At 44.1% G+C, this 18,409-nt stretch overlaps 1 protein-coding gene across 1 annotated transcript in view; it reads right to left on the bottom strand.

Annotated features, from left to right (window-relative positions):
* Positions 1-2,201, bottom strand: part of RBBP7 (RB binding protein 7, chromatin remodeling factor) — a 40,053-nt gene extending 37,852 nt beyond the window's left edge. Inside the window, exon 1 of the mRNA XM_030202301.1 lies at positions 1,843-2,201. Within this exon, the coding sequence (XP_030058161.1) occupies positions 1,843-1,858 (16 nt within the window). The 5' untranslated portion in view covers positions 1,859-2,201. The remainder of the gene's footprint in view (positions 1-1,842) is intronic.
* Positions 2,202-18,409: the final 16,208 nt, after the last annotated feature.

Below are 18,409 nucleotides of genomic sequence, written 5' to 3'. Positions count from 1 at the left end.
CCCAAAACAGTACAATACATTTTATGCTGCTTGTCCTAGAAATAAGAGCAGGATTTATGCTCCACACATTTTTTTAAGACTGTATGCATAACTACACAACACCAGTGTTAATATCTTTTCAGAAACAGCAACAGCTTCTGAATTCTATATAGAATTAACGATTATATTTTTATACTGATTGTCTCTTAGATTGTAAGCTCCTTGAGCAGGGACCATCCCTCTATGTTAAATTGTACAGCGCTGCGTAACCCTAGTAGCGCTTTAGAAATGTTTAGTAGTATTAAAAATGTTTTTACTTATATGCAAAATTTGTTCTTATACACAGAACAGTGGCCAGCTTTTTCCAGATACTTATATCACCAGCACAAAACTATAAAGATTTAATGTTAACTTGTCCTATTTTCCTAAGCACAAAATGAAGAAGTCTTATTCTAAACGTTGTACAATTACTTCGACTATATCATAGTAACATAACACAGCTCTTTTACCAAAGGCTCGAGGGAAAGCAGCCAGGATTAAACTCTTATTTCCATCACCATCCACCAACCCAGCTCGAACTTCAGCAACAAATACACGTTTTAAAATGACTAGCATAAAACAAGTACAAAAATGTGTGTTATAAAAATGAAATTTTAAAGATTTACACTAGAGGCCAAACCCTGCAGCCCCCTCCCAGCTTTCATAGAGGGAGGAGGAAAAGGCAGACATCATTACTTACTAGAGAATCTGTCTGTTTTTTGATTTATCGAATTGTTTAATCAGTCTGTTTTCTGATTTATTGAATTGATTTTATCCATTATGTTACACTTGTTCTTTATGTAACCAATGGTTAGAACTTGATTATTCTATATCTAAACCAACCACCTACTAATCCCTCTAACCCGATTATATTAGCCATATTACCATATTTCTTTTCCTTTTCATTATGTGTTATGTAAATTATTCCACAGACATATCTTCCTTAATTTTTACATAGTAATATGTTAATTTAGTTTATTACAAACCTCTTACTCTGTTCATAACTATATCTTTTGCAATAACCTACAAATGTACTCGATCTGCAGCCCCTCCTAACCTCTCAATCCTCATCTCCCCTTACGTTCCTACCCGTAACCTCCGCTCTCAAGACAAATCCCTCCTTTCAGTACCCTTCTCCACCACCGCCAACTCCAGGCTCCGCCCTTTCTGCTTCGCCTCACCCCACGCGTGGAACAAACTCCCCGAGCCCATACGCCAGGCCCCCTCCCTGCCCATCTTCAAATCTCTGCTTAAAGCCCACCTCTTCAACATCGCCTTCAGCACCTAACCTCTACCCAGGAAATCTAAACTGCCCAACTTGACATTTCGTTCTTTAGATTGTAAGCTCCTTTGAGCAGGGACCGTCCTTCTTTGTTTATTTTGTACAGCGCTGCGTAACCCTAGTAGCACTCTAGAAATGTCAAGTAGTAGTAGAGTATTCTATATCTAAACCAACCACCTACTAATCCCTCTAACCTGATTATATTAGCCATATTTCTTTTCTTTTTCATTATGTGTTATGTAAATTATTCCACAGACATATCTTCCTTAATTCTTACACAGTAATATGTTCATTTAGAACAAACCTCTTTCTCTGTGCATAACTATATCTTTTGCAATATAATGTAAGCCACATTGAGCCTGCAAATAGGTGGGAAAATGTGGGATACAAATGCAATAAATATATTAATTCATCTCTTATTCGCAGGTGATATGTCAGGAAGGGGCCCAGGCGCTTCCTGCACCTCCTGCCACGAGCAGGGTAGATGAGGAAGAAAAAGACACAATGACTTGCTTCACCCCCACCCCGCCTCACGCGCTTACTTTCTTTATTGGCCATTTTGTCGCGCGCCGTCTCGGGCCTGCGCTCGCTCTCCAGGATCCGTCCTTCGCTAGCGGCTGAGGAACGACGAGCCGCGCTCCCTCGACCTTCTCCCCGGGTCGTCAGTGGGTCGGTTCGGCACCCTCGCTCCAGAACCCGGCACCAATTTCTTCTCCTTTCACCTGGTTAACTTTGAGCACCACTTTCAACCCGCGCCGCCGTCCCCGGAACGCCTCAATGCGCATGCACCCGCACAACAACATCCGGCGACGAACCCTCCCCAGTTGTCACTCTCGACCAATCGGAAACCGCCGAAAAAAAAGCGCGCGGCTGCTCCAGAGGGCGCGAGAATTTAGAGGGCGGGTTTGCAAGGACTGACGTTGGGCCCATGCAGCAGGCGCGAGGGAAGGAGAAGCGCGCGTGCGCCCGCCCGCCGAGCGCGACGTTTCTTTTGCCAGCAATTATCTTTCAGGATTTCCTTGGTTACGAGTCGACCACGTTCGCTTGAAATCCGGCGCATGCGCCGATGCCATGCTGAAGCAGAGATAAGGGGAGGGGGGGGGGGGGGGGTTAGGAACAAGCTGTTCACCTCTGCTTTTGCCTTTGTTGCAACTTGCATGTAGTGCCGGTAAAAACCAGTGGGAGAAGAGGGAAGGGGTGCCAGCGAGCCATGTTTCCATCAGTAAAAATTGCAGCGCCAAAATTTAGGCACGAGCTCTCCGCTTATGTGTTATTCTATAAATGCTTATAGAATACCGCTTAAGTGTGCGGTTTTTTTTTTTTAGACACTGTTTATAGAATCTAACCTTTTGCGCCTAACTTTTCGTGAGATCACTTGTTGTACCCGACTGGTGGCAGTTAGGCGCAGAAATGTGGGTATTCTATACCATCGCGTCTAAATTCAGGAAAAGCCCATGCCCCTCCCATGGCCACGCCTCCTTTGGAGTCGAACACTATGAAATTCAGGCGCATATGTTTTAGAAGAGGTGTGGCCTGGTGGTTAGGGTGGTGGACTTCGGTCCTGGGGAACTGAATTCAATTCCCACTTCAGGCACAGACAGCTCCTTGTGACTCTGAGCAAGTCACTTAACCCTCTATTGCCCCATGTAAGTCGCATTGAGCCTGCCATGAGTGGGAAAGTGCGGGGTACAAATGTAAGACAAATAAATATTGGAGATTCTAGATGGAATGTTGCTACTATTTGACATTCTAGATGGAATGTTGCTACTATTGGAGATTCTACATAGAATGTTGCTATTCCACTAGCAACATTCCATGTAGAATCCTGTCCTTGCAGATCAGCAACGCGGCCGCGCAGGCTTCTGTTTCTGTGAGTCTGACGTCCTGCACGTATGTGCAGAACGTCAGACTCACAGAAACAGAAGCCTCTGCGGCTGCAAGGGCAGGCTTCTACATGGAATGTTGCTAGTGGAGGACTGGCTTAGTGGTTAGAGTGGTGGACTTTGGTCCTGGGGAACTGGGTTCAATTCCCACTGCAGGTACAGGCAGCTCCTTGTGACTCTGGGCAAGTCACTTAACCTCCATTGCCCCATGTAAGCTGCATTGAGCCTGCTATGAGTGGGAAAGCGCAGGGTACAAATGTAACTAAAATAAATCCCTGGAACCTGAGCTCTCCTTCTTACCATGAAAGAGAAAAATGCTCTGTTCACTATTCAACAGGAGTGATCTCACAGCATAATGAAGAGAAATGAGACAAATCTCACAACAAAGCAGAAAATGTTAAAGTCTGCACTGGAAGGGCTGATTGTATGCTTAGTATTTTGACTGCAACCAGCAGCCACGTGTTTGTGAGAAATGCCTTCTCTTTGCAGTACAACACGTCGATAATACTGAAACCTTCTGCTCAGTGTGCTGCTGCGGCTAGGAAAGCGAATAGAATGTTGAGTATTATTAGGAAAGGTATGGAAAACAGGTGTGAGGATGTTATAATGCCGTTATATCGCTCCAAGGTGCGACTGCACCTTGAGTATTATGTTCAATTCTGGTCGCCGCATCTCAAGAAAGATATAGTAGAATTGGAAAAGGTGCAGCGAAGGGCGACTAAAATGATAGCGGGGATGGGACGTCTTCCCTATGAAGAAAGACTAAGGAGGCTAGGGCTTTTCAGCTTGGAGAAGAGACGGCTGAGGGGAGACAACGATAGAGGTATATAAAATAATGAGTGGAGTGGAACAGGTGGATGTGAAGCGTCTGTTCTCGCTTTCCAAAAATACTAGGATTAGGGGGCATGCGATGAAACTACAGTGTAGTAAATTTAAAACAAATCGGAGAAAAGTTTTCTTCACCCAATGCATAATTAAACTCTGGAATTTGTTGCCGGAGAACGTGGTGAAGGCAGTTAGCTTAGCAGAGTTTAAAAAAGGGCTAGACGGTTTCCTAAAGGACAAGTCCATAAACCAGTACTAAATGGACTTGGGAAAAATCCACAATTCCAGGAATAACGTGTATAGAATGTTTGTACGTTTGGGAAGCTCGCCAGGTGCCCTTGGCCTGGATTGGCCGCTGTCGTGGACAGGATGCTGGGCTCGATGGACCCTTGGTCTTTTCCCAGTGTGGCATTACTTATGTACTAAATTTCCACTCTGAGAATGAGGCTGTTAGGACAAAGATTAAAGGTATGCCTATAATAAAAATCTCTGATAGAAAAGTTCCATTATTAATATTGTTAATTTTTATGAGACTTGGGAGCTGTATCTGATCTTCTAATGTTGGCTCAACAGTATTTAAGTTAAATGTAGATCTGCTAAGGCAATAAAGCAGGTTTAATCTTACTGCTTCCTCTTTTAATTATTTTACCTTTTGTCACAAAGAGACATATTAACTTTTAAAGATTTTGTAATCGAATCCGGGAGGATCCTTTTACCTTTTGCCTTAAAGCGATGCTTTTTGAAAGCCTTTTTATATCACACCAATGAGTTCTGAACGTGAAACAAACACCATTTTTTTTTTTGCAGTGCAGCACTTCTGAGCGATCCCTGCTGCCATAAGATAGGCTGTCCAAATAAAGTTCAAGTCCACGCTTATAATCTGAAAAGTTAGAATCCTTCTATGTGACACGAAAGCTGTATTTAAGTGGATGATTAACACTGAGAAATTCATGTTGTTGATGTCAATTTGCATAAATCTCCCTTTACAGTATTGATGCAATCTTAATTTTGCTGCTTCCTATTACTACTACTACTACTACTACTACTATTTAGCATTTCTATAGCGCTACAAGGCGTACGCAGCGCTGCACAAACATAGAAGAAAGACAGTCCCTGCTCAAAGAGCTTACAATCTAATAGACAAAAAAATAAATAAAGTAAGCAAATCAAATCAATTAATGTGAACGGGAAGGAGGAGAGGAGGGTAGGTGGAGGCAAGTGGTTACAAGTGGTTACGAGTCAAAAGCAATGTTAAAGAGGTGGGCTTTCAGTCTAGATTTAAAGGTGGCCAAGGATGAGGCAAGACGTAGGGGCTCAGGAAGTTTATTCCAGGCGTAGGGTGCAGCGAGACAGAAGGCGCGAAGTCTGGAGTTGGCAGTAGTGGAGAAGGGAACAGATAAGAAGGATTTATCCATGGAGCGGAGTGCACGGGAAGGGGTGTAGGGAAGGACGAGTGTGGAGAGATACTGGGGAGCAGCAGAGTGAATACATTTATAGGTTAGTAGAAGAAGTTTGAACAGGATGCGAAAACGGATAGGGAGCCAGTGAAGGGTCTTGAGGAGAGGGGTAGTATGAGTAAAGCGACCCTGGCGGAAGATGAGATGGGCAGCAGAGTTTTGAACCGACTGGAGAGGGGAGAGGTGACTAAGTGGGAGGCCAGCAAGAAGCAGATTGCAGTAGTCTAAACGAGAGGTGACAAGGGTGTGGATGAGGGTTTTGGTAGAGTGCTCGGAAAGAAAGGGGCGGATTTTACGGATGTTGTAAAGAAAGAAACGACAGGTCTTGGTGGTCTGTTGGATATGAGCAGAGAAGGAGAGAGAAGAGTCAAAGATGACCCCAAGGTTTCGAGCTGAGGAGACAGGGAGAATGAGAGAGCCATCAACAGAAATAGAAAACGGGGGGAGCGGGGAGAGAGAACATCTTATCTTGATATCTGACTGAGAACTGGACTCTCTGATTAATTAATAAGTACTTTTCTTGCATCATCTAAGAAAATAATCTTTTATCAAATCAAGAAACCTAACTAAACTTTATTGTTCTCCCTTCTGAAAACACTCTTTAATTTGAACTCCAACTAGACTTGCTGTGAGATTTCTAGCCTACAGGGCACATCAGTAATAACCAAAGCTAATTGCAAATTTAACAGAAAAAAAGGAGGCATGTAGTCCTCAAAGATGGATCCCAAACTCACTTATGCTCAATTAACAAAAACAGCTAAAAACACAACGGCAACAACTCAGTCAAAGGATACCCCACATTAGACTGAGTCCAACCGAATCTGACTCTCAGGATCACGATTATGCTTCCCCAGTTACTAAGGTTGACTTCTTGGAAACGAAGAACCAAATAAAACTGCTGAGAAATTAAGTGACAATAGCAATGGCAGACTTCAGAACAGAACTTAGATTTATTGATGATAAAGTAACTCAAAACAAAACCAATTACAAAATAAAATTTACGTAATAGAGAATTAAAAGAGATGACATGGAGAACAGGCAAAGAAGATCCAACATTTGTATTCTTGGAGTAACAACTCAGAGCTCTACAGAGGATATTTTTAAAATTGAGATGTTTACAGTATCTGCTGTCCAGAAAACAAAGGAAAGAAAATAAGAATTAACCGTGCTCTACAAATGATTCCAGCAGATCAACACCTATAAATAACCTGTTTTCACTACCACAAAGATAAGACTATATTGATGTCATATGGCAAACAAATGTAACTACCTGAGCTCAGCGACACAACAACGCCAAAGTTCATAATGGCCATCACCGAACCCCACCGTCGAACGTTTCCTCTATGTGGTCCTACCACATGGACATTACCCTATCACAACTTCACCTTTGTATTTGTACACATCGGAGTCTGCAACTGCTCTCCGGCACTATGTAAGCCACATTGAACCTGCAAATGTTGGAATGTAATTGTATTTTACATGCATTGCCTGTCACCTATTATTTCTCTGTGATTACTCTGTGACCTCTGATGTGAAATACTTAGAGAGGTCACACAGCTATGCAACTTCCTGTGGGGGTTAGACGCAGCACATGCAGCACATGGAGCACATGGAGCTCATGTTCTCTCCTAACCTGAGAGAATCTATGGTGGTGTGAGCATCCATTACCATCTAAGCACATGGAAGGAGCTGATAAGACAAATGTATAGTAATATGTAAATATAAGCCTGTCTGATTATAATCTAACTACAAACTGTGAGTAAACAGATGTTTTGTTACTTCAACTTTAAAGTGACTCAGCAGTGAATTATTCAGGGGTGAATGAGAGAGAGATGAAGAAAGAAATTAACATTTCTAAAGCTGAAGCTGTGTGTACTAAAATCTGCTAATTATTTACTACAAATAATCCAACAAAAGGGTTACGGGCCCAGGGCTCAGGAATTGAAAAAGAAGAGAAATATTACCAGGCAGAAAAAAAGGCCACATTTTTCTCTTAAGTTTTAAAGGAAAGATTCAGTCTGTCTCTCTCTCCCCCCACACAGCAGACAGAAGGCTAAGAAAATGGCTGAGGGAAGAAATTCACCATTTTTCTATTCTCTCAAGGTGCCTAAATTAACTGAGTTTAACTATCAGCAGTGGGAACTAAGATTCATATGTCTCCTTCGAGCAAAAAGATTAAATATATGCTTAGACCAAGACAGAACAGCTGAAAATATGGCTGAATGGGACAATGCAAACTATTATGTGAAGTGCATGCTTTTGGAAGCTCTCTCAGAGAAACAAGCCATATTAGTGGAGGGAAAAGATACACCAAAGGACATTTTATATAAACTGAGAACTATGTATGCAACTACATATGCAAAGCAGCAACCAATTTGGCTGGCAGAGTTGAATGAAACCAAATTAAGGGATAAAAGTAAATGTAATGATCACATTATGCATCTTATGTCTTCATTTCAAAAGTTAGAACTTTCTGGAATTCCCATGTGTGATGCATTGAAAAGAGCATTTCTTTTTACCTCACTATCAAAGAAGTTTGATGTTTTTAGGTCTGTAAATGAGGCCATTGAAGGGCAATCTTTTGAACAGACAACATCAAAACTAAGGCAGGAATGCATAATAAATGATTCTGAGGAGATGTGTTCTCAAAGCAAGTCAGAGAGAAATGAAACAAATTTCTTGGCAAAGAACAGAGGAAGGCGGAGCTATGGGAAAACTCCACCCAAGGGCAAGCTGATTTGCTACTCATGTGGAAAGGAGGGACATGTATCTAAATGGTGTAAGGAAACACAAAACACTCCCTCTAGCTCACCTAAGCCAATGGAACTAAAGAATTTTCAAACCAGGAAATGTATGAAGGACAAAGATAAACACAAGGGCTTTCTAATGGCAGAAAAATCTTTGACTATGGTAAATAATAATTCAAATGAAAGTACTTGGATTTTGGATTCAGGGAGCACATGCCATTTAACCAATTGTAAGAATTTCTTTCAGGAAATGTGTCCAGAGGAAGGTATTCTTAAAACTGCAAACGCAGGGACTGCTAAGATCCAAGCAAAAGGTATTGGATTCTTAAAATGCAAAGTGTCTAATGAAGTTAAAGAAATTCCTGTAAGTGATGTCTTGTATATTCCCCAAGCAGTTTGCAATATGCTTAGTGTATCTACATTAGATAAGAAGGGATTTGTGATTCATTTTGAAAACAGTAAGTGCACAATCTCTAAAAATGATGAAGTGTATGCTGAAGCTTTTATGCATAATGATGTTTATAAGCTGAACATTTCAGGTGAAGCCTCACATATGGCGCAAGTAAGGAAGAATGATGGTAAATGTAGTCTGGAAATCTGGCATCGCCGCCTGGGACATCGTGATTCTAAGGTGATCCAGGATCTTTACAGTAAGCAACTGGCCACCGGCATTCAGATAAGTGCAGATGCTGGTAAAATGGAGAAATGCATAGACTGTGTTACTCAAAAAGGTGTGAGACCCTCATTTCCTGCATACACAGGAAATAGGAGTAATAAAGTGCTGGACTTAATACACAGTGACTTATGTGGACCGTTTAATATCCCATCATTGGGAAATAACAGATTTGTGCTAATATTCTTGGATGATTTCTCTAGATATTGTGTGGCCTATTTGCTGAAAGAGAAAAGTCAAGTCACAGACATGCTGAAGAAATACGTAACCATGGTGAGCAATAAATTTGAAAGAAAACCAAAGGTTCTTCAGACCGACAATGGTGGTGAGTTCACTTCACAAAGCATGCGCACATTTCTAGAACAAGAAGGCATTCAGCATATCACAACAGTAGCTTATACACCAGAGCAAAATTCTGTTGCAGAGAGAAAGTTTAGGTCACTTGTGGAAATGACCAGATGTATGCTGTCAGATAGCAATCTCCCTAAAAGACTATGGGGGGAAGCCATTCTCACCGCAGTGTACCTACAAAACAGAATGCCAACTAAAGGCGCTGAGCGCACACCACATGAGACATGGCATGGTAGGAAGCCAAACCTGTCACACATAAGAACATTTGGAAGTACAGCATATGCTCATGTACCAAAGCAAAGAAGGCATAAGCTGGATTCCACAACAGAAAGGGGCATTTTAGTTGGCTATACTCCAGGACACAAAGGATATAGAATTTTGAATCTGAAAACTGGCATTGTTGGCATAAGACATGTTACATATTTTGATGAAAACAAAAGGGTTGATAAAGGCTGGATTATCCCAGATGAGCCTTATCATCCAGAATATGAAACTAGAACCATAATAGACATGCCAGTGTATATAAATGCCATACCAAGGCAGATGTCTGAAAGCAACTCACCTGTATCTAACGAGGAACAGGCAGAGGAAACAGACACAGAAAGGATCATTGAAGAAGACAGTACAGTTGGAGAAGGGGAATCAATTGGAGAAGAACTCTCAGATTTAGAGGATGCAGAAAGGTCGGACCAACCTGTAGTCAGACGCTCATCCAGGGAAAATAAAGGTGTTCCACCCCCAAGACTGTCTTACCTAACAAAGTCAGCAGAAGCTCAAGAGCCCTTAACATGGGATGAGATTGAGAAAATGCCAGCAGAAGAAGCTGCTGAATGGCATAAAGCTGCACAAGAAGAAATTGATGCATTGGATAAAAATAATACTTGGATTCTTACAAAATTACCTCCTGGCAAGAAAGCTATAGGATGCAAATGGGTATTCAAGTTAAAAAGGAATGCACAAGGAAAAGTGGAAAGGTATAAAGCCAGATTAGTGGCAAAGGGATATCTTCAAAAATATGGAGAAGATTTTGATGAAGTGTTTGCACCTGTAGTGAAACACACGACAATAAGAACACTTCTGAGCATTGCAGTCTCAAAAGGCATGCAAGTCAAACACATTGATGTGAAAACAGCGTTTCTTCATGGAGAAATAACTGAAGACTTGTACATGGAACAACCAACAGGTTTCATAAATACAAAACAAAGACAGCTAGTGTGTAAATTAAACAAAGGTCTTTATGGATTAAAGCAAAGTGCAAAATGTTGGAATGATAAATTGCATGAAATATTGACCAATTTAGGATTTAAGCAAGGTGAAGCAGATAAATGCTTGTACACTAGGTGCACAAATGGACAATATGCATACATTTTAGCTTTTGTTGATGATCTGCTCATTGCAAGCAAAAGTGAGCAAGAGTACAAGGACATTGTAAAATGTTTAAACCACAATGTTGAGATAAAAGAACTGGGTAATGTGTCATACTATCTTGGTATAGAAATTGAGAAACAAAATGATGGTTCTTATCTTCTAAGCCAGAAGCAGAAAATAAATGAGCTTATTGAAAGTTTAGGTATGCAAGATGCCCAAGTTGTAAGCACTCCCATGATCACTGATTTTCTGAAGGATGAAACAGTAAGAGAACCTTTACCAGATAACATCCAATATAGATCAGCCATAGGTAAGCTTTTATATCTAGCTACCACATACAGGGCTGATATAGCAAATGCAGTAGGAATTTTGAGCAGAAGGGTCAGCTCACCTACCAAATCAGATTGGACTGCAGTTAAAAGGATGGTAAGGTATTTAAAGGGTACCATTGATTGTAAATTAAAGATTTCAGCCAATAGTAATCCAAAACTAATATGTTACTGTGATTCAGATTGGGCAGGGGACCATTCTAATTATAAATCCACAAGTGGATATGTGTTTATGTATGGAAATGTACAAATTTCATGGGCCAGTCATAAACAAAGTATTGTGAGTTTGTCTTCTACAGAAGCTGAATATGTGGCAGTATCGGAAGCGTGCAGAGAACTGATGTGGATTGAAAAACTTTTGCTGGATTTCGGAATAGCTGAATAGAGACCAATCCAGATAATGGAAGATAATCAGAGCTGCATCCGACTGTCACAGAATGACAAGGTTCAGTCACGCACCAAGCACATCGCAACGAAATACCACAACGTGCGAGAGCTGGCGAAAGAAGGGGTCATCAGTCTAGACTATTGTCACACCAGTGAGATGACAGCTGACATCATGACCAAACCGTTACCCAGAGAACATTTTGTGAATCTGCGTATAAAGCTTGGACTTTGTATGAATAAATAATTGCATGACAGTTATGCATGAGAAGGGGTTTGTTGGAATGTAATTGTATTTTACATGCATTGCCTGTCACCTATTATTTCTCTGTGATTACTCTGTGACCTCTGATGTGAAATACTTAGAGAGGTCACACAGCTATGCAACTTCCTGTGGGGGTTAGACGCAGCACATGCAGCACATGGAGCACATGGAGCTCATGTTCTCTCCTAACCTGAGAGAATCTATGGTGGTGTGAGCATCCATTACCATCTAAGCACATGGAAGGAGCTGATAAGACAAATGTATAGTAATATGTAAATATAAGCCTGTCTGATTATAATCTAACTACAAACTGTGAGTAAACAGATGTTTTGTTACTTCAACTTTAAAGTGACTCAGCAGTGAATTATTCAGGGGTGAATGAGAGAGAGATGAAGAAAGAAATTAACATTTCTAAAGCTGAAGCTGTGTGTACTAAAATCTGCTAATTATTTACTACAAATAATCCAACAGCAAAGACCGCTCAAAACACAGCAGCCAGGCTGATATTTGGCAAACCGCGATTCGAAAGTGCCAAACCCCTCTGAGAAAAACTACATTGGCTTCCAATCAAAGAACATATTACCTTCAAAATCTGCACCCTGGTCCACAAAATTATCCACGGCCAAGCCCCAGGATATATCTTCTCCCTTGCTTTTGGCGCCTAACCACCTTCCCCATTCATGATACCTACACTGACTACATAGTTTGTAACCTTTAGATTGTAAGCTCTCTTGAGCAGGGACTGTCCTTCCCCATGTTTAAACTTGTACAGCGCTGCGCAACCCTGGCAGCCCTATAGAAATGCTAAGTAGTAGTAGTAGTAGTATATGACGGACCTTATAGACCTACCAATCAGAAACGTATCCAGATTATCCCGAACATACCTAAATCTCCACTACCCAAATTGCAAAGGTCTTAAATACAAAGCAACCTACGCATCCAGCTTCTATATAAGCACACAACTATGGAACACATTGCCAAAAGCTGTGAAAACAACCTATGACCACCTAAACTTCAGGAAATCATCAAAAACCAACCTGTTCAAAAAGGCATACCCCACCGATCCAACATAAAGACCTACATCCTGCAACACAGCAAAACCAAAGCTTGTAATGGACAATATATTACTTTCCTCCCCTCGATCTCCATTGTACCTAAAACACTTGTACCATTATTCAACCACTATATCACCTGTATTTGTTTCTACCGGTCTAGGCAATTGCCTTCACAGTACTATGTAAGCCACATTGTGCCTGCAAATAGGTGGGAAAATGTGGGATACAAATGTAACAAATAAATAAAATGTGGGGTACAAATGTAACAAATAAATAAAACAATCAATTACAAAGGAGCAGAAATTTGAATTTTTGCAGCCTTCATCACCATATACATTAGAAAGAAAGCAAAACTTTCAACCTCTTGCACAAACTTTACAAACCACTGGAATAAAATGCAGATGTAAATTTGCATTTGTTCTCGCCTTCCAATATCAAGGCTCTTCATACACTATCTCGGTATATGAAGATTTCTTAGAATGGATGGCAAAACTGAACAGAGAGGGGGTGAAAGAAGCTTCCTCAGGAAAATCATCAAAAGATGCTAGCTGGAGACTAAATACACCCAGAAGGAGTAAGGTTTCAGAGGGATGTATAAATACAGGCTCCCAAAAAGAATCCACATCAGAGGACATGGAACCATTATCTTAAATCCTAAATTGATGGCTCCCTTGGAGTCCTTAAAATGACAAACATACACACTCCTTTTCTGGCCTTTTGGCTATTTTTTTTTTCTGATTTTTTTATTTATTTGTTGCATTTGTATCCCACATTATCCCACCTATTTGCAGGCTCAATGTGGCTTACATTGTACCGTAATGGCGATCGCCAATTCCGGATCAAGAAATACATAGTGATATAAAGTATAGTTTGTACACGATAAAGTAAATTAAGCAGTCAAGTGTACAAGTTTTTCCGTGGAAGAAATCAAGTGGTATTGCGTTAAAGTTCAGTAGTTGACAGTGTAGGTGAAGTAGTCAAGTATTGAAGAGTTCATTTTGTCTATTTCTAGTATCGCTTTCCTCGTCTGGTATTTAGGATAGATCAAACGTGGTATGCCTTTTTGAACATGTTGGTTTTTAGTAATTTTTGGAATTTTGTTAGGTCATGCATTGCTTTGATGGCGTTTGGTAGTGCATTCCATAATTGCATGCTTATGTATGAGAAGCTAAAGGAATATGTTGATTTATATTTTAGTCCTTTGCAACTAGGGTAGTGGAGGTTCAGGAATGTTCGTGCTGACCTTTTTGTATTCCTGGTTGGTAAGTCTATGAGGTCTGTCATGTAGATTGGGGCTTCGCCGTGAATAATTTTATAGTAACATAGTAGATGACGGCAGAAAAAGACCTGCACGGTCCATCCAGTCTGCCCAACAAGATAACTCATATATGCTGCTTTTTGTGTATACCCTACTTTGATTTGTACCTGTGCTCTTCAGGGCACAGACCGTATAAGTCTGCCCAGCACTATCCCTGCCACCCACCACCGGCTCTGGCACAGACCGTATAAGTCTGCCCAGCACTATCCCCGCCTCCCAACCACGCCTCCCAACCACCAGCTCTGGCACAGACCCTATAAGTCTGCCCAGCACTATCCCTGCCACCCACCACCGGCTCTGGCACAGACCGTATAAGTCTGCCAAGCACTATCCCCGCCACCCAACCACCAGCCCCGCCTCCCAACCACCGGCTCTGGCACAGACCGTATAAGTCTGCCCAGCACTATCCTCATCTCCCAACCACTAGCCCTGCCTCCCTACCACCGGCTCTGGCACAGACCGTACAAATCTGCCCAGCACTATCCCCGCCTCCCAACCACCAGTCCCGCCTCCCACCACCGGCTCTGGCACAGACCGTATAAGTCTGCCCAGCACTATCCCCGCCTCCCAACCACCAGCTCTGGCACAGACCGTATAAGTCTGCCCAGCACTATCCTCGCCTCCCAACCACCAACCCTGCCTCCCAACCACCGGCTCTGGCACAGACCGTATAAGTCTGCCCAGCACTATCCCCGCCTCCCAACCACCAGCTCTGGCACAGACCGTATAAGTCTGCCCAGCACTATCCTCGCCTCCCAACCACCAACCCTGCCTCCCAACCACCGGCTCTGGCACAGACCGTATAAGTCTGCCCAGCACTAGCCCCGCCTCCCGATCTTGACTAAGTAAATTGAAGCTTCGCCGTGAACAATTTTCACCAACACTAGGCAGGACAACTGGTCCTCTCTCCTTCCATGGGCGGAATTCGCGTACAACAATAGCCTGCACTCGGCCTCCAAGAAGTCACCCTTCTTCGTGGTGTATGGCCGGCACCCACGGCTTCCAGCACCATTTCCCACAGATCAGGCGATCTCACGCTTGCAGCAGACCCTTCGGATATGCAGGAGACGTGGAGAACTGTCCAAGAGCAACTACAATGGGCAGCCAATAGGTACAAACACTTTGCTGATCGGCAGCGACGCATCGCACCGGTTTTCCAACCAGGCCAAAGGGTTTGGTTGAATACCAAGTACTTAAGGCTCCGGGCTGCCCTCACGGAGGTTGGCCACACGATTTATTGGACCCTTCACTGTCCAGTCTCGTATCGGCGGGGTCACGTACCGCCTGCACCTGCCAAAGACCCTACAGGTACATAATGCCTTCCACGTCTCCCTGTTGAAACCTTTCCTGAAGTTTAAGTGGCATCCCCAGCTCAGAAAACCAGATATCCCAGAGTCAGAGGCCGACCCGGAATATGAGGTGGAGGAGATTGTTGATTCCAAGTGGCAGAGGGGAAAGCTGTTCTATCTGCTGTCTTGGAAGCACTTCGGTCCGGAGGATAACTCATGGAAACCCGCTGCCAATGTTCACGCTCCAAAGCTAGTATGGGAGTTCCACTCCCATTATCCTTCTAAACCTGGCCTGCGAAAGAGGAGGGGGACGTCCGGGGGGATACTGTCGTGTCCCTCACCTGCACCTCCGGTCCGCTCCTCACTTCCCCTCTTGGGACGGGGAGCGTCAGTCTTGCAGCCTCGGCCAGCGGCGAACGCCACGCTCCTTCCCTTGGTGGCCAGAGCTGTCAGGGCGCCTAGACGGGAGCGCCGGCCATTTTGGACGACCGGCGTCCCAAATTGGGGTTTTCTCTTCCGGGCGTGGAGCCCGGGAACTCTGGCCATGCCTGCCGCGTCCGGATTGGCTGATGGCTGGGGAGCTCCTCCCTCGCTTGTTGGCTGGCCAATCAGGTTCCGGCCAGCCTGCTGAAGGCGTCTCTCTGCCAGCTGACTCGCAGCGTTCTGGATGGGAGGGGTATTTAAGGAGCAGCTCTCCCTTTCAACTTTGCTTCGGCTTCTACTCCTGTAGACTTGCCTGTGCGTCTGAGTGACCTTTTGTCGCTACCGCCTGCTTGACCTGCTTTGACCTTGCCTTGAACCTGACTACTGCTCTGCTTGCCGCCAGCCCGAGAGACTTTGCCTTGAACCTGACTACTGCTTTGCTTGCCGCCAGCCCGAGAGACTTTGCCTTGAACCTGACTACTGCTCTGCTTGCCGCCAGCCCGAGAGACGTTGCCTTGAACCTGACTACTGCTTTGCTTGCTGCCAGCCCGAGAGACTTGCCTGGAACCTGACTACTGTGTCGCTTGCCGGTTCCTAGTCCCAGTTCTGTTCCTGCCTGCCTAGCTCTCCAAGGCCCTGCACCACCTGCGGCCCTCAGCCTGCTCTACCCCACGGTTCCAGAAGTCCTGTTGGCCGCCTGCACCTGGGGGCTCAACTCCCGGGGAACGGCTGTCGCCGCAGGTGAAGACTTGGGGTGGTTCGACTGCCCCGTGGAGGGCCGGGGTCTATCATCTCTCCAACCCTCCAGCAGGACCCAAGGGCTCACGAGATTCCTAGACGAGACACTCTCCTAGTACTAGGGGGCATGCAATTAAGCTACAAAGTAGTAAATTTTAAACAAACTGTGTAATTAAACTTTGGAATTCATTGCCAGAGATATGGTACAAGCAGTTAGCGTAGCAAGGTTTTAAAAAGTTTGGGATAATTTCCTAAAAGAAAATTCCATAAGCCATTATTAAGATGGACTTGGGGAAATCATCTTGTTTATTTCTAGGATAAACAGCATAAAATCTGTTTTACTGTTCTGGGATCTTGCTAGGTACTAGTGACCTGGATTGGCCAATGTTGGGAACGGAATACTGGGCTTGATGGACCTTCAGTCTGTCCCGGTACGGCAAAGCTTAATGTTCTTATGTAAGAGCCTGACACACCCCTGACTCGCTCATACCCCTCCCATGTTAACACCCCTTTTCCAGTTATGCACTATAGAACATAGAGGCAGATGCAGCAACCAAACATAAAAAAATCTAAATCGTTAAAGTCCCTAACGATTTTAAAATAACGAAGAATGCACCAAAAAAAAAAGTCACACATGCTGAGATCGGTATTGAAACGTACAATGTATCAAAGAATCACAATACACATCGTTAATCGGCCCCCAAATCATGCGCAGAGCAGCCAAGCGTTATGTTAGCTGCTCTGCGCATGCCACAAACAGTCAAACACAGTCAAAACACAAGCACATGGCTCCCAAATCAAAAAAAAAAAAAAAAAAAGGGTCGGGAGGGGGCAAAGGCGCTGGTCAGGAGCGTCCTGTATGGCCGTCCTTGCCCCCCCCCCCCACCCATGGTCGCCGTTCCCCCCCGCCCCACTTCCCCCTGCATTCTAAATTAAAAAGCAAGAAGAAAAGCAAACGTTCCTTTAGCAGCCCCGGCCCCCCTCCCTTCCTCACTACTCTGTCTCCCCTCAGCTCCGCCTCCCGACATCCTCTGCCCTGTGCCCCGCCCCCTCTTGGGGTCGTCGCCACCATTCCCCTCCTCCATCGGGCCCCCCTCCCTCTTACCGGGCCCGTGCAGCGCCTCTCTCCTCTGTCCGAAGGCGCTGCACGGGCAAGAAGAAAGCTGATGCCTGCCTTCGCCCAGCTTCTGTCGCGCGTCTCTCTCCTCCTGGGCCCGCCCCTGTCTGACGTCTGTAACCTACGTAGGATGGATGTCGGGAGGCGGAGCTGAGGGGAGACAGAGTAGTGAGGAAGGGAGGGGGGCCGGGGCTGCTAGAATTTTGCTTTTTCGGGGGGGGGGGGGAGCGGCGGAAAGGGGGGAGCAGCGGGGGGGGGGGGGGGGGCAAGGCCGTCCATACAGGACGCTCCTGATGAGCGCCCTTGCCCCCTCCCGATCCTTTTTTTATTTTTTTTATTTGATGTGTTTTCTGACGTCCTTTGGACCAATCACAGCGCTTTTAGCTCTGCTAATGCGCTGGGATTGGCTCAAAGTTTGTTTATTTTTTCACTTAATGATTTTTCCTGGCACAGAGCTGTCCTAACGAGAGGTCCACACTTCTCGTTAGATTTCCTGCCTTTTTCCTGCGTAAAGGCAATCGTAAAAGGTTAGTGCATGTCGTTTCAATGGGGTTTTCACACTAATTGCTCATCTCCATTCCGTTTTCGTTAGCTGCTGGCTTCCTCGGTAAAAGCCCTTTGATGCATGCAACGGATCAAATTTTCCTCGTTGGAGGGTCATTAAAGGCTCATTTAGCTTTACTGCATCTGCCTCTTAGACGCTAGAATAGCACCTGGTGCATTCTACTGCAAATTGGTGCCAATTAACACCACTTAATTAAGAGGCCCTTTTTCAGAGGTGTGCTAAAAAGTGACCTGTGCTATTTTTAGTGGGTGATTTTCCTGCACGCTCAGGTCATCTCTCAGCATGTCTGCCAAAAAGCCAAATTTCTATTTTTGGCAATATT

Source organism: Microcaecilia unicolor, chromosome 4 (genome assembly GCF_901765095.1).
Source record: "Microcaecilia unicolor chromosome 4, aMicUni1.1, whole genome shotgun sequence".
Taxonomy (NCBI): domain Eukaryota; kingdom Metazoa; phylum Chordata; class Amphibia; order Gymnophiona; family Siphonopidae; genus Microcaecilia; species Microcaecilia unicolor.
This window is presented reverse-complemented; position numbering and strand designations above follow the sequence as displayed.